The sequence below is a fragment of the Microtus ochrogaster genome, unplaced genomic scaffold, assembly GCF_000317375.1.
Source record: "Microtus ochrogaster isolate Prairie Vole_2 unplaced genomic scaffold, MicOch1.0 UNK54, whole genome shotgun sequence".
Lineage (NCBI taxonomy): Eukaryota > Metazoa > Chordata > Mammalia > Rodentia > Cricetidae > Microtus > Microtus ochrogaster.
Window position 1 is genome coordinate 2,147,731 of NW_004949152.1, and position 15,956 is coordinate 2,163,686.

The following is a 15,956-nucleotide window of genomic DNA, read 5'->3' on the forward strand; positions in this document are numbered from 1 at the left end:
CTAGTTCCAGGACAGGCTCCAAAGCCACAGAGAAACCCTGTCTCGGAAGAAAAAAAAAAAAAGGCCTCTGTGTTTTTCTTTGGGACTGGATGACTGTGGAACCAGGAGGAACAGAAATTTTCATTTACACATGTTCATGAAATTCTTATTCTGAAAAGAAAGTTTAATCCAAGACATAATCAAATGGCTCTAATTTCTAAAATGGTGCATTTGTAAGATACTCACAGACTGTTTAACAACATCTCCCCATTCAGGAGCTACTCCATATTCTGAATTTTCTTTCAGGAATCTACATAAATCTTTCAAAGGGGGAGCAAATGCACCTCCAACCTGTAAACAAACAGAGATAGTAAAGCAGCTAACACAACTAAGTATGGAATTATTTGATTTCTGATATAGAATTTCTTTAAAACACGTATTTTTAAACAACCTTCAACAATTTGTATAATTACATAAGAAAAGATCACTCCAATCTAGGAAATAATATATAAACACATTAACTTTTGTCCTCTGGTTAACTTTAACTGTCAATTTGACAGATACAACCTAGAATTATTGACAAAGAAAATCTCTATTGAAGTACTGCTTAGAGCATATTGGCTTATGGGCATGTCCATGGAAGGACTGTCTTGACTGCTAATTAATGTGGAAGGGTCCAGCCACTGTAGGTGGCACCATTCCCTAGATAGGTGAGCCGGAACTGTATAAAATAACAAGCTGAGAATAAGCCTCCACGTTAGTAATCAAGCAAGGACTAAAGCATCAAAAACATTCCATCATAATTTCTACTGTAGCTCGTTGAATGTGGGTTCCTTGGTCAGGGATAGCTCTGTAGAATAGCAAGCACCCTGTCTTCACATTCTTGTTTGAGTTCCTGCCTTAACTTCAATTGATGATGAAGCTATAAAGGGAAATTTTCCTTCTCTCAGTTGCTTTTGGTCACAGTACCTGTCACAGCAACAGGAATGAACTGAAATAGAAATGATGTTAATCTTAAATGTTTTAAGTGGAATAACTGAAGCAGAAAATGAACTACTCTTTACAGTGCACTTAAAAGGCAAGACAGGCCGGGCGGTGGTGGCGCACGCCTTTAATCCCAGCACTTGGGAGGCAGGGGCAGGCGGATCTCTGTGAGTTCGAGGCCAGCCTCATCTACAGAGTGAGTGCCAGGACAGGCTCCAAAGCTACAGAGAAACTCTGTCTCAAAAAACCAAAAAAAAAAAAAAAAAAAAAAGGCAAGACAGGTAGCCTAGTCTTCCTTAAAATAAACCCTTTGGAGTCAGATTCTCCAGGTATGGAAACTCAGGTAAATCAGTGAATTTCTTTGAGTCTCTTTTGTGATCTACAAAATGGGGTGGTAATAATATTTCCTTCAAATAATATTTCCTTCAAAGTGTCTGATGAGGATAAAATGAGATGATTCAAGTGTCTTACAATATTATCTTGTTTAATAAGTCTATATCAAATACTGGACTAAGAGCACTGCAAGTATATTTTATTTGAGTTCTCAGAACATCTTTTTGATTCTATTTCTATTTTCAAAATGAAGGACCTGAGAATCAGAGAAGTTACAGTTAGCTTCAAAAAGCCATCTAATAATGTCAAGAGTAAGGAGTCAAACCTCGGCCTTAGAATTCCATGCTTTTATTCATTATGCATATTAACTAAATTATATACTATTAAATTGTAAATATTTTTATATGATAAAATTAAGATTTAAATCAATAGTATTTAGATCAATGATATTGACCTACCAATTTATTTATTTATTTATTTTATTTTATTTTTTTTTGGTTTTTCGAGACAGGGTTTCTCTGTGGTTTTGGAGCCTGTCCTGGAACTAGCTCTGTAGACCAGGCTGGTCTCGAACTCACAGATATCCGCCTGCCTCTGCCTCCCGAGTGCTGGGATTAAAGGCGTGCGCCACCACCGCCCGGCTTGACCTACCAATTTAATGTCTCTTTGCCATCTAAAAGGCATTTGAGCAGTTCCTTCTTCTATACCCCCTTTAAAAACATATGCATTACATCTTTTTTTCTTGAGTGGTACTGGGGACTGTGAATGCTACATAAGCATTCTACCACTGGATGTATCCCTGACCGATATATATAACATATATAATGTCTTGATAGGATGTATACTCATTTATCATAGTCAGTATATCACCCATACCTATAACCACTCTCATCTAATGTTCCTTATATTTTTTAGTCTCTGCGATTTTTGTTGCACACTGCTCTTTATTAAGCTTCTGAGTAAAGTGAATTTATAACCTGTAACTCAATCTCCAGAAGGCTAGTGAAGAAAGAATACCTTGAGTTTGAGGCCAGTTCAGCCAACAAAGTGAGTTCTAGGTAGCCTGAGCTACAGTATGAGACCCTGTTTTAAACAAAACAAAACATAACACAGCATAATAAAACCTCCTCCCCTAAAATTAAGTGGATCCTTAGAAATTCAACAACCAAACCTGATATCTTTGACAATAGAGAACCCTACAAATCAAGGGAAATGAATAGGATTCCAGAAAGTTTACAACATGAACATTTAGAATATTAACTGCCAGAGACATGGCCAAGCATAAAAAGGCGTTTGCTGCCCAGTCTGACAGCCACCCTCAGGACTTCCATGGTGGAAGGAGAGAATGACAAGTACATGCTGTTCTTTGACCTTTGTATACAACACACACACACACACGTTTAGTCTTAAACTTAACAAATGAAAAAAAACAACAAAAACATTCCTTCTCCTTAAAACTGGCTAAGCTGAACAAGGGAGGTGAATGGGCACAGTACAGAGATATACATGTGTGAAAATGTCACTAGAAATAATTATTTGGTAGGCCTACCAAAGTCAACAGTATCTGAACCAAAAAGGCCTAAATATTAATAATTTATGAATAGTCAGCACAAACTAAGCATAAAAGTTCCATTCACCTATAAAGTAAGTTTTGAAACATTTTATTTACATCTTTCAGGAAATTATATAAAATGCCCACTTGACACTTGAGAGAACAATATTAACTTGAGCTATCTGACAAAAAAAATATATTGATAAAGATAAAGTAAATTTCTTATGATAATGTAAAGGATGTCACCTTTGAGTAGGTTCTCATTTTTTAGCATAAGATATTTAGGTTGGTACTTCAGGTATGCAAGATGTATGGCCTCTTCCTTGTAGAGGAAAGTAGCATTTGTTCCCTTTTTGCCCCTTCCCCACTATGCTGAGTGTGGCTGTGGCTACCAAACCCGTGTCCAGACAGCAACAAATGTTCCTCCCTGGGGGAACAAAACTATGCCCTGAAAAGAACCATTGCCTGAGATGTAATGTCCTTGTACACTGCACGACCATACACAACGCCGCTTGGCCAGATCTGGGGAATGGCTTAGCTTCATCAATAATGCAGGATTTGATATTAGACCAAACAAAAATTATCATGCATATCTTTTCCCACAAATGTGCTAGGTTCAACCCATCCTCTAGACTGTTAGAAAAAAAATGCATAATGCAACAAGTTTCTTTAAGTGTGAATCAATGTGAGAGGGTTAACAAGAGACATAGCTACCTTTCTTGCATTCCTTCTGTTAATGAGCTGCACACGTTCCTCTCCAGTGAGACTGTTGACATCCAATTTATTAGGGTTTCGGCACCGATGCCTTTTCTGTTTGGGTCTCCCCTCATGAAGCTGCACTCTCTAAAACATACCAAGAAACACTTTGAAGCTTGTGGCTCTGTTAAACACTATCAGAATGACGCACGTGAGCTGACCAAGGAACTTAGCCCTACATGAGGTGAAAACTCTTCTTCTCTAGTCAGCTGAAAATTTTAAACTTTAAATATTTTAATTAAGTTTTACATTTTTTTAGATTTTATATTTGAAAATGTACTCAAGGCCACTATGATGATCACTATTATGGGTTCTACATGAAAGTATGATACTTGCAGTGAGACTCTGCCAGCTCTTCCTTAAAGGCCATAGAAAACCTACAGAGCGACACCTGACACCTGGAGGGGTCACTGGTGCTAATGGAACAGCTTGTTAATTTCCATCACCTACATTTCATTTGATGAGTTTCTCATCTAGTAAATTCCAGGAGAAACTCCTTAGGCTTCCTCTGTGCTACAATTATTTGTTTGTTTTTGAGGCAGGTTGACCCTGATCTCATTCTGAACCAAGAGTGTGCTTGCATTGGTAACCCTCTTGCCTCTGACTTGAACACTCTGGGAGTACAGGTGTATGCCACCAAGCACTGCTACAGCAATTCATAATTTTGCTAGACTTTCATTTCTTTTAATCTCTTTTATTTTTCTTCTCATGTAACCCTCACAATAATAAAGGTATTTTTTATAGTACAAAATAAGACATAGAGAGGTTATTTTTTTCGAAGTCATTCAGCAATGAAGTAAAAAAGATAGATCAAAAAGAAGGCTGAGTGTGGTGGTACACACCTTTAGTCTCAGCACTAGGAAGGCAAAGGCAGGCAGACAGCCTATAGAACAAGATTAAGGACAGCCAAGGCTATACAGAAAGACACTATCTCAAAACAAAACAATAAGCAAAAAATCCAAATCCAAAATCTGGCAATAAAAATGAAAACTGTATTAAATTTGTCTCTTCAACTATATACAAGGAAGGCTTTGATGTTTGGAACTACTTCCAATCAATCATAAAATTTTAAGAAATTAATTGCTCAAACTCTTTGACTGGGCCTAATAGTCTCTCCTCAGCCTGAGCTTATTTTACAGTTACTCCCCTTGTTCTCTGCCATACTCTGGACCCTCAGATCAGTCACTATTTTGTGAATATGCCCAGATGCATACAATCCTCTAACGCTTTCCACTGTTATTCTACAATGCCTGGAATACCTTCCTCTTATGCTAAAGGAGTCTTCTCACTTACTATTCAACTTTCTTATTTTCTTCATATATTTTACTCTGCCCAGGCAGTCAATTGTTCTAATCTTTCTGTTCATGGCACTTTGAGCAAACTCCATCTCTGTTACATTCTAAGGTCACCTTAGAAATATTTAACTACAGAAAAAGCTAATAAAAACTCATTTGTAATTTTAAGAAAGAGGTATGGAAACCCTTTGGAGGCTAGGCAGTATCACATGGGTAAGGACTTTGCATTTTAGTTACTGAAATTATAACTAGTACTTAGTAGTGTCACACAATATAATTATGTCTGTTGAATAAAAGAACGTTATTTTCTAACATGTTATGAATTCATAGGTTTCATCCATTTTCATAGCCTGGTGTAGTTATAGTGAAAACCACTATTCACATAATTACTGAAGTAGTTGATAATAAAATGGAAAGGAATTAAAGGGGAGATTGAGAATTTGTGGGAATTGTTGTACAACTAGGGAAATGAAAAGCACCTAAAATACCAGACTAAGGCTTTCTGTTTTAGATTACTAGGTTGTTGTTTGGTAATAAGGCAGAAATACTGGGGGGCTGGAGAGATGGCTCAGCCATTAAGAGCACTGGCTGCTCTTCCAGAGGTCCTGAGTTCAATTCCCAGCAACCACATGGTGGCTCACAGCCATCTGTACTGAGATCTGGCGCCCTCCTCTGGCGTGCAGGCATACATCGAGGCAGAATGTTGTATACATAATAAATAAATCTTTAAAAAAAAAAAAAACAGAAATATTGGATTAAAATGTCCTGTAAATATAAAGAACATTCTAAAGACTAGAGATTATCTACTTGCTTTATATGAAAAAACAACAAAAGTAATTTTATTTTGTTAATAAAATAGTAATAATCACACTCCCTTTCACATTGCATGTAAAGTTTTCAAAATTTAAATATTTCAACATCATAGATTAAAAGAATAACTGTGTTGGTGGTGCACGCCTTTAATCCCAGACAGAGGCAGGCGGAATTCTGTGAGTTCGAGGCCAGCCTGGTTACACAGAGAAACCCTGTCTTGAAAAAAAGCTAAAAATAAAAGAAAATAAATAAAAAAAATTTTAACAGTATTATCGGAATAAGGTTATGCTAAAGGAGACAATGGATGTAAAGCATTAAGTGTATTGGTAGGCAAACATTATTTCAACATTTAGATTACTTTGTATTTATTACTACTGTAAAATAAACCTGTTGAAAACAAAGGGTTAGAAGTTTTATTCCACCACAACCTTTATTGGGTATGATAAAGTGCTTTACATCAGAAGTTTGTTTGTTTGTTTGTTTGTTAAAAAAGAACAGCTTTGAACTTAAAATTCTTTTTGAGCACTGGTATTACAGGTGTGTGCCACCATATCTGACCTGAAGTGATTTTATAATTAAGTATTTATTAAAGGCAAAAAGGAAAGCAATACAGAATTATAATTTGGGAAACATGGTAATTATTTCTTTCTAATAATTTTCCTAAACTTAGGCAAAACACATATTTAGGACAAATGGATGAGAATTTGTATTTCATTATTAAAGGCATGATGAATCAAAGAAACAAAATGTATCAAGATTTAAAATGTACTTACTGGAATAAAAGCTCCCAAGTCTTCCACATAACCCGGGTGCTCCTTAAGCCATCTGTCCAGGTCCTTTCTCTTTGGTGCATCATCTCCTGCAAGCCTTGTCCCATCTTTGAGATTAATAACTGGAACTGGACTTTCTGTATCAGGAATTCTCTGAGGCTGAGTATAGGATAGTGCTGGATTTATCCCTGTGGAAATCTGTGAGGTGGTTAAAGCTAAAGTAAAACTGCAGAAAAAATCAAATAACATTTTTATTTCCATGCTTTATTACTCTAATTCTGGTTCAACAGAGTAACTGTCACACACACCCCGGGCCATGTTATGCATTCCTAACTGCCCTGAAACTGACAGTGGTCTTCTTCCCTGTGCACCCTGAATACTGGGCTCACACAAGTGCTCCCCCATGCCCAGATACAACAGTCCTTCTTTTGTAAAGAAGAAGAAAGCAGTGTCTAAATTCTGCCAAGTCATTTAAACTCAATTTTTTTGTGGCTTTTTGTCATTATTAAATATATTAAGATCAAATTTGAAAGTATGGAAAACTAATTTCCTTATTTATTTTATTAAAAAATATAAAACAGCAATTGTATACTTATTAGGACTGAATTTCAGACTTAAGGATAAATAATTTTTAAATAGTTTTACTTACATGATTAGGTGGCTTATTTCTGTTCAAAAAGAGGATGTCAACACCTTCTACATTCTTCCTCCTTCCTCGTCTTTTCTTCACTATAGGCTGGTTGTCTAATATCACTCCATTGGCACCAAGGGTTGACTGAATGGAAGTACCTAGTCAAATTAAAAATGCAAAATAGTAACTGAAAATAAATGGAACATTACAACTTTTCTAAATGTAGATGAAATTTGTTCTTTTATACCCCAAACTAAGAAGTTCCTGAATTAAAAGTATGCTAATTTCTCTTAGAAATTTTTAATCTAGATCTCTCATCCAGTAGCTCACACTAGCCTCAGTCCTCCTGGTTTGAGCCATCTGCATCTGGGGATTATGGGCACCCTTATCTGATTTGTAGTAAACTCTTTACTGAACACTTTGTATATTGTTTTACTTAATTCACTAGAACAATGTAACATCTCTTTCTCCTTCCACTTCATTTTACAGACAATGAGAGGGCTCAAAAATATTAATGCTAATTGACTTCCAAAAAGTCCAAGAAGGAAAAGAGAAGCAGATTTCACATTTGCAATTATCAAAATGTATTTTATAAAATACTGAGATAACTACACAGAACTAAAAATAATACTTGAAATTTGAACATGGTTTTAATACAGTTTTAAAACTAGTGTGATCATTACTATTATACATATCACTATTATTATATTCTCTAAAATTTCATTAATTTTAAATTATTTGCATATGTCTGTGTTTGTGTGTGGATGTATACATATAAGTGCAGGTCCCTGATAAGCTCAGAAGCGGGTGGGCACTGAAGCCCCGGAGCTGAAGTTAAGGCATTTGTGGCTGCCTGATGTGGGTGCCTGAAACAAATGCTCTGCAAGAGCTATGTGCACTCTTAACACTGAGACATCCTTTAGGCTCTATATTTATATTCTTAATATAAAAAGTATTGATACAATACAAAAAGAAACATATAATAGCAATAACTACATAAAGTATACTTGCTATATAATATATAATATTTTACATATAATTACTATGCACTATGTATAGTATTATTCATCAAAGAATTACTCGGGTAAAGCTGGACAATCTCCAGGTGCAATGGCATTGAAACCTTCACATGATCTAAGTACTAGCAGTATCTTAGAGCTTTCAGGGTAAGAGCGAGGACAGCAAATCCACGCAGGGTGCGCATGAGAGTCCACAGCTGACCTCCATTTGTCCTCATGTTCTATTGAGAAAAAAAGAGCTCCTTAACTACAAACTATCACTGTAACGCATATTCGGGAAGCTTACATTCCATGTATAGAAACACTTACCTTCAATGTTCCTGCAGGAGTGAAGGGAGCATATGAGTATGCATGTGGTAGATATGGATGCATGTGTGTGTGGAGGCCACAGATTGCCATGGGATGTCTTCCTCAATTGCTCCCCACTTTATTTCATGAGGCAGGGTTTCTCAGTGAATCCAGAGGTCACTGATTGGTCTAGTTCAGCTAGCCACCTTGCCCCAAGGAGCCCCTGTTGGCTGGCTAATAAGCACGGGGATTAAGGTGGCCTACCACACTTGCCTAGTCTTTATGAGTGGCCAGGGATCTTCACGCCAACCTTCAGGCTCATTATCTGGCAAACACTTCATCCACCAAGTTAAAGCCTCAGCCCTTCAACTGCAAGCCTGACATGTTTGACAACTAGCAACTAGAAAATTACACTGAATGGTTAATGAATCCACAGGAGACAAAACTGGTGCCAGTGACGCCAAAATAGTCCATAGTTTAAAAGGTAGAAATAGCATCAGCTGAGAACAGCAATCAATTCCCAAACTGTAGGCGTCCCATACACTATGCTCATGCACAGTAACAGTTTTGAGATGCTTCCAAACTTAGGCAACCAGACTTAGTTCCTACTAAAGTAGAGTCTTTCTGAAATAAAAAGGTATAAAGAAAATTCAACCCATTCATTTTCTTCAACTGAAGGAAGTATTTCTGGGGCTAAGCATAGGTGATGAACACTGCTGAGACTCAAATAATCTTAAACATCATTCTTAATTCTTGACAATTAAAGAAGAACACAGGTAGAGGGAGGTCAAACAAGACAAAAACATTGTTGAGTGCATTTAAAATATTTTTAGTTATTCATTTTAATTTTACAAGTACACTGTTTTGCCTGTACATATGTGTGTTAAACATTTGCATGTTTGGTGCCTGTGGAGGTCAGAAGAGGGTGTAGGAATCTCCCTAGAACTGCAGTTATAGACAATTGTGAGCATGGTCCTCTGTAAGAACAAGTGCTCTAACTACTGAACCATCTCTCCAGCCCATCCAATGCATTCTTCATTGTTCAAAGAACATACAACACATGGCATAAATGATGTACTTAGTAAATGTGTTGATGCAAGTTGCCACAAGGTTAAAGAAATAAAAACTCAAGAGAAAAAATATTAATATGATAATTGTTTCCAAAATGCTTTGATCTGCCCTGAAGACATAGGCAGAGTCTTCTACCAACAACCATTACCATGTGACTTAAAGCACTGTTGGAAACACAAATATCCTACCTTACCAAATGCTACTCTAATGTTTTATCTGTTAAAACCTACCTGAAAAAAAATGGTATTTCTATCCAAATATGTAAACCTCTCAAACCAAACTGCTATGATTCAAAATGTCATGTTCAAGTTCCAATAGGGTTAATTGGTGATGCAGTGCAGTGGTAAAGAGACTAAGCATACATGAAGTCCTGAATTTGATCTCCAGTGCATGCACGTGTGTGCACATACATACACACCATATATACATGTCCCAGTAATTAATAAGAGTCAGTATTATGCTGACTACTTTATAGATGTTAAGGAGGTTCCTAACACTAAAGAAAAAAATAAATTTTTATTTTAAAAGTCTATAAAAAAGATCTGTAAATGACAAGGAATATTTTGTTAATAAAAAGTTACTATTTGCATATTTACCTGATGCTGGCATAGATTTTGGAAAATTAACAAGGCTTGTCTCTGAAGCACTCTGGAGCTCCCGAAGTCGAGTGAGGTACTGCTGCTGGCCCAGGGCACCATCTTCACCATCAAATGGTCTTTTCTGAGCAAGCCCCTGCTTCTGAAACGTCAGCTTCAACCCACCTTCCTATTAAAACAAACAAGCAAACCAAAACAATTATTAAGACAGGAAATGTTAAGAAAAACCGTACTGTAGGATATCAAGAAAAATATTTTTTAGAAAGAGTGAAGGCAAAATCCCTGATACACTATTGAGGTTTTCCTGTTTACAAATCAATACAAGAAAAGCACATTAATCTTTTCTATAATAAATATAAACCAAAGATTTTCATGTGAGAAGAGCATGATAATTGTAACACTGTCAGTTTTAGACAGGTATCTCTAGGTACATTATTCATGACACTTTTAGAGGACATCATCCACAAGTACACATATATACACGTATGCATTTTTTTCTGTATGAAATATGGTCTTATTGTGTGCCCTCTGGTTGCCCTCAATTTCTTCCTGCTACTTTCTCAGTCTTTAAGGTGCTAGGGTTACATGTGTGTCCTCCACATTAAATCTCACCCATATTTTAGATAGCAAATAATTAAGTTTCAAAGATCATAGTAAAAGAAGCATTACTAATATTAGAGCACACTAAGTGTTTAAGAGGGAAAAGCACACTGGTATACCAACATAAATATATAAAAAAGACCAGAACAGAAATTGTCACATTTTTTTAAGAAACATCTTGTTCAGCAAAACTATACTCAGGAGAGAAACATATTTAATGAAAAGCCCTTTAATGGTATTCAACTTGAAGAACCTAGATATCAGAAGAGAGACAATCCAAATACCATGGAATAAGTACGTGAAGGAAGGAAGAGTAAGAGCAGGCAGCCATCTGCAGGAAAAGCATGCTGCACACCGCAATCGCAACCAGGCCCTAGGGCAATAAAAATACACATACGTCTTTGATTTTCACTGTAAACTCCTTTTCGCGTACATGCTTCTTCACCTTTGACATCTGTGTTGACTGTTCATGCTCTTCTTTTACAGCAACGGCTGGGGGCGTAGGTACACTGGGCTCGCTATATTCTGTAGTTGCTCCAGGGCTATCCAGCAGTTTTGTGGTATAGAAAGATGCCACCATGTTAGTATCATAACTTCTTCTAGCTGAAGGCCACTTCCCTTTCAGGACTGTTTGACAAATACTGTCCAAGCGGTTGATCATTACCCGATCCTAGAAAAGCAGGTAACATCAAGGCATACTTTTAGTAATTAGGTCAGACCTTTGGAAATCAAATAATCTAAGAGTTTTGATGACTTAAACTAGATATAACACTGTATGTAGTATGTACATATATATATATATGTATATATTCTCATATGTATTATAATTCTGTAAATTATTCAAGTAAAAATTCCCTTTGGTGAAATCAAAAGCATTATACCACAAAGATATTCCTACAAAAAAGTCTGGCCTTGAACACACTAAATAGCCCAAGATGACCCTGAACTTCTGATCCTCTTCTTTCCACCTTCTAATAGATCGAATTATAGAAATATAATATAGATGTGTGCCACAGGACCCAGTTAAACCAGAGTCTTTGCATGCTAGGCACATAATCTATTAGTGAAGCTACATCTGTAGCCCTCTTTTTTCTTTGTAACAACAAATATAATACAGGGATGCATTATTGAAAAAGAAAAAGCAACTTAGAAATATAGAAAGAGAACAGAATCTTCCACTTCCCAGCCTCATTCCTAAAGGTGCCCTGTACTGATCCAGTCACATATGGGGATTACGGTAATTCATCATAGCTGCTTTTATCACTGAATGTACCTATTTTAAAACAAACCTTTTGGTAGTTTAAAACTACAAAAGGCACTCACAGTTTGTCATTCTAAATACTCCAAAGTTACACTGAGAAGCATATACATATAACTCATTTAATAGGCAGTAATAATTTATACTTTTGATGCCAATGTGTCATAAATTTACAATGATCAATTTTTTCATATAAGAGTATTTGCCATTATGTCAGATGTGGTGGTGCATGCCTTTAATTCCAGAATTCAGGAAGCAGAAGAAAAAAAAAAAGGACAAAACAAAAGAATGTTTACCCATCAAAGCTATTCAGAAAAATTTAAAAATGACCTATGTCAACTGTAACTTATTCATTTACCTTTGGCCAATATGAGGCTGCCAGCATGTAGCCACCTTGTATTAAACATGCAGACTCTGGTGTTCCATTGTTTGCCTGGAAACTGTCCTGGGTCTCATCCTGGGTAGTGCTCAACGATGCAACACTTTCTTCATCATAGGCTTTCACATGAGGGGTACCTTCTAATGAGGACAATTATAATCACCTTTTAAAATCCACATAAAGCAATTTTATGCATACTTTTACAATCTTATGTCATTTCTTAAGTATTCCACAATTCTCTAAGTAAGGTAACCCTTAGAGCTGGATATGTTGCTTGTAGCAACCCTATAAGTTATGCCTAGAGAACTGTGACGAGGGACTCAGCTCCAGTAGAAGATGAGACCCTTTATACCAGAGAGGTCCCTGAAAAAGCTTCATGCTGACTTGTACCTTAACTGTTGGCCTGCTGCAAAGACACCTGAAGAAAAGACACCCGGCAACACTTGGCAGAGAGAACACCCTTCTACTGACTGGAGATGCCAAGTACAACCTAGGATATTCTTGTTTGTCTTTTTAATCTAAGATTCCTGGAAGTAGCTATAAACATCCTTTATTTGTTCATTAATAAACTTATTCCCGCAATCACAAAGAATGCAAGCGACTATGTAAGGCTTCAAACTCTGTCTGTTTAGGAATGCCTTGAATACAGAATAGGAATTATGTAACTAACTCTAGTTTCCTCAATCATTCTTTTCTTTATTTAAAAAAATGTTTAATTGATTTTATTGAGCTATCTCAATCATACTTTTCTAAGAAACTTTATAAGCATAAACATTTAAGCTTACAACTTTGTGCATGTTTCAGTTATTTAAATCAAGCTCTATACATTTTCATTTGAAAAACTCATAAACATAACAAAATTATGAATGTACCTCGCTTTTGGACTTCTTCTTCACTGTCACTTTCTTCGGATGATGATGAAGATGATGATGAGGAGGAGGAGGAGGAAGAGGAAGAGGATGCTGAAGAACAAGATGAGGATGAAGAAGAACTAGAGCCTGATCGAGAGTGTGAGCAAGAGGAGGAGGAAGAAGAGGAAGATCTGGAAGAACATGATGAGCGTTCAGAATCAGAGTCTGACTCAGAACTGGATTCGGATCCTCTTTTGTGGACTCTCTGTTTCTTAGAAGCTGGGTTTGGAGTTAGGGGTTCTGTTCTTGCTGCAACCATGCGTCTGTTTGTTTCACTTTTCCCACCAGATTTCTGGTCTCCAGTAGCCTGTGATAAAACACCGTTCTTTGGACTTACAGGCTCAGATTGAACTCGTGTCCTTGTTTCTATAGAAGACATAGATTCTTCTTCAGAAGACTGTGGCTCTTCCTTAAGGTTTTCATTTTTAGCTTTCATATCCTCTAGGAGAGTACCTTTAGCTTCTAGCAGCCTAGGCAAAGAGGTAAGAGGAGAAGCAGAAAGTGCTACTTGGTATTGCTGCAAAAGTGGGGTGCAAGTCCTCGAATGAGCCACCTTACTCTGACTGTAGTTCCTTTGAGCTGCCATAAACGAGAGCTCAGGATCACGCAGAATATGATAGTCTGTCCGACTTACTCCATGTTTGGCAGCACCAATAAGCAAATCCCTATCATGAAGGCCACATTCCCACCAGATAGGTAAGTCTGGATTTGGATGACAAAGCTTCAGGCGTTCAAACAACTGTGGGTGTCGAAGGGCCTGTTCCCGTACTTTTCTTAGAAGTTCAATGCGATATAAAGTTCTAGAAGCACGCTCTTCTGTGATTGGTTGAATAAATATATTTGGATCCACCAATTCTATATTGAAACAAGGATCAAAATACTAATTAAAAAATGTTTCATGGGAGATTTAACATAAGGCAACTTTAAAAATATGTCTCTATATAATATCATTATAATTTCTAGAATTACAAATATGCAAAATGTTTTTTAAATTATGAAACTCATGAAACATAAGATATCTATATTTTTAAATGAGTAACACAAAATTACTTCAGAAGTATGTTACCATAAAGAAGAATTTGCTTTTAAAAAATTCTTGCATGGCAATGGTGGTGTACACCTTTAATCCCTGGGATGCATAGGCAGGTGGATCTCTGTGATTTTGAGGCCTGGTCTACAGAACAAGTTTCAGGACAGCCAGGACTGTTACACAGAGAAATCCTGTCTTGAAAAGCCAAAAACAAACAAAACCTCTAAGTTTGCTTATAAATATAATTAGAAGGGTTCAGTGATACCCAATAAATAAATGTAAACTGGCTTATCTCATAGTGTATAACATATCTTAGGTTAAAAAGAGATTTTTGTTTGTTTTTCTAAGACAGGGCCTCAAACTTACCAGATCCACCTGCCTTTCCCTCCAGCGTGTGCCACCATGCCCAGGGACAAGGGGATTTTTAATGCTTGAGGGATACATCATCTATCAGCCAAACATCACACAAGTTACCAGGGACAGGGAGTTCAGCTTCAGCATTAGTTCACAGTACATTTGCTTTGGTGAGGTCCTTACTTTGTGAATTTGGTTAACGGCTCTTGAAAATCACTTTTAAAATGTCTCATTACAAGAAGGCAGGGATCAACCTATAGAGCTACACAAAAACCCTGTCTTGAAAAACTAAAGATAGATAGATAGATGGATAAGATGAGATTTGGGCAAATATAGAGTGGGTTATAGTTTATATCCTGTAAATGAATTCAGATGAAGAAGCATTCTACCTTACAGTTGGACTACACAGAAAAACCACTGCAGACAAGACTGAATATATAGCAGGCACTAAAACCAATAGATTCATTTTTGGGGTTATTTATTTATACTTTATGTGTGTGAACTTTTTTGCCTGTACCATGTATGCAACCATGTATGCAGCTATGTGTGTGCTTGCTGCCACAGGAAGCTAAAGAGATGGATTTCCATTGTTGGCTGCTATGTGGGTGCTGGAAATCAAACCCGAGTCCTCTGCAAGAGCAGCCAGTGCTCTCAACCACTGAGTCAACTCTCCAGTCCACCAAACAGATTTTTGAAAGAGCAGAAACAGGGTTTGTGAGACTCCAAGTTATTGTTAATTACATGGGAAAAGATAAAGTAGAAAAACATCATAAACTACCCTGCCCAAACGATTCACATGAATACTGTTCTGACAGCACAACCCTCATGGCATTATTAAATATTATACAAAAGATACAACAAACTGGGCACGGTGACACACAGCTTTAATTGCAGCACTGCGGAGGGCAAAGGCAGGAGGATCTCTGAGATGGAGGTTGGCACAGTCTATATATTGAGACCTTGTTTAAAAAAAATAGAAAAGTGAGCTTGGGCCAGGCAGAATGGCTCCCACAAAGAAGGGTGGCGAGAAGAAGGGCCGTTCTGCCATCAACGAGGTGGTGACCCGAGAATACACCATCAACATTCACAAGCGCATCCATGTGTGGGCTTCAAGAAGCATGCTCCTACGGCACTCAAAAGAAATCCGGAAATTTGCCATGAAGGAGATGGGGATCCAGATGTGCAGATTGATACCAGGCTCAATAAACCCGTCTGGGCCAAAGGAATAAGGAATGTTCCACATTGTATCCGGGTACGTTTGTCCAGAAAACATAATGAGGATGAGGACTCACCAAACAAACTCTACACATTGGTAATTTTTTTTTTTTTTTTTTTTT

The 15,956-nt window shown here is 37.0% G+C and overlaps 1 protein-coding gene and 1 pseudogene across 10 annotated transcripts in view; one reads left to right on the forward strand and one right to left on the reverse strand.

Moving 5' to 3' along the window:
• Positions 1–15,956, reverse strand: part of Chd9 (chromodomain helicase DNA binding protein 9) — a 234,087-nt gene that overhangs the window by 8,623 nt on the left and 209,508 nt on the right. For 8 of the 10 annotated variants that reach the window (XM_026777294.1, XM_013354625.2, XM_013354626.2 and 5 more), the window contains 8 exons: positions 13,197–14,090; positions 12,304–12,464; positions 11,085–11,357; positions 10,088–10,256; positions 7,132–7,271; positions 6,486–6,680; positions 3,563–3,691; positions 226–330 (listed from right to left, as the gene is read on the reverse strand). In XM_026777294.1, coding sequence (XP_026633095.1) covers positions 226–330; positions 3,563–3,691; positions 6,486–6,680; positions 7,132–7,271; positions 10,088–10,256; positions 11,085–11,357; positions 12,304–12,464; positions 13,197–14,090 — 2,066 coding nt within the window. The remainder of the gene's footprint in view (positions 1–225; positions 331–3,562; positions 3,692–6,485; positions 6,681–7,131; positions 7,272–10,087; positions 10,257–11,084; positions 11,358–12,303; positions 12,465–13,196; positions 14,091–15,956) is intronic. The other 2 variants (XM_026777295.1, XM_013354624.2) reach the window with 1 other exon arrangement.
• The window catches only part of LOC101991067, a 596-nt pseudogene continuing 260 nt past the window's right edge, over positions 15,621–15,956 (forward strand).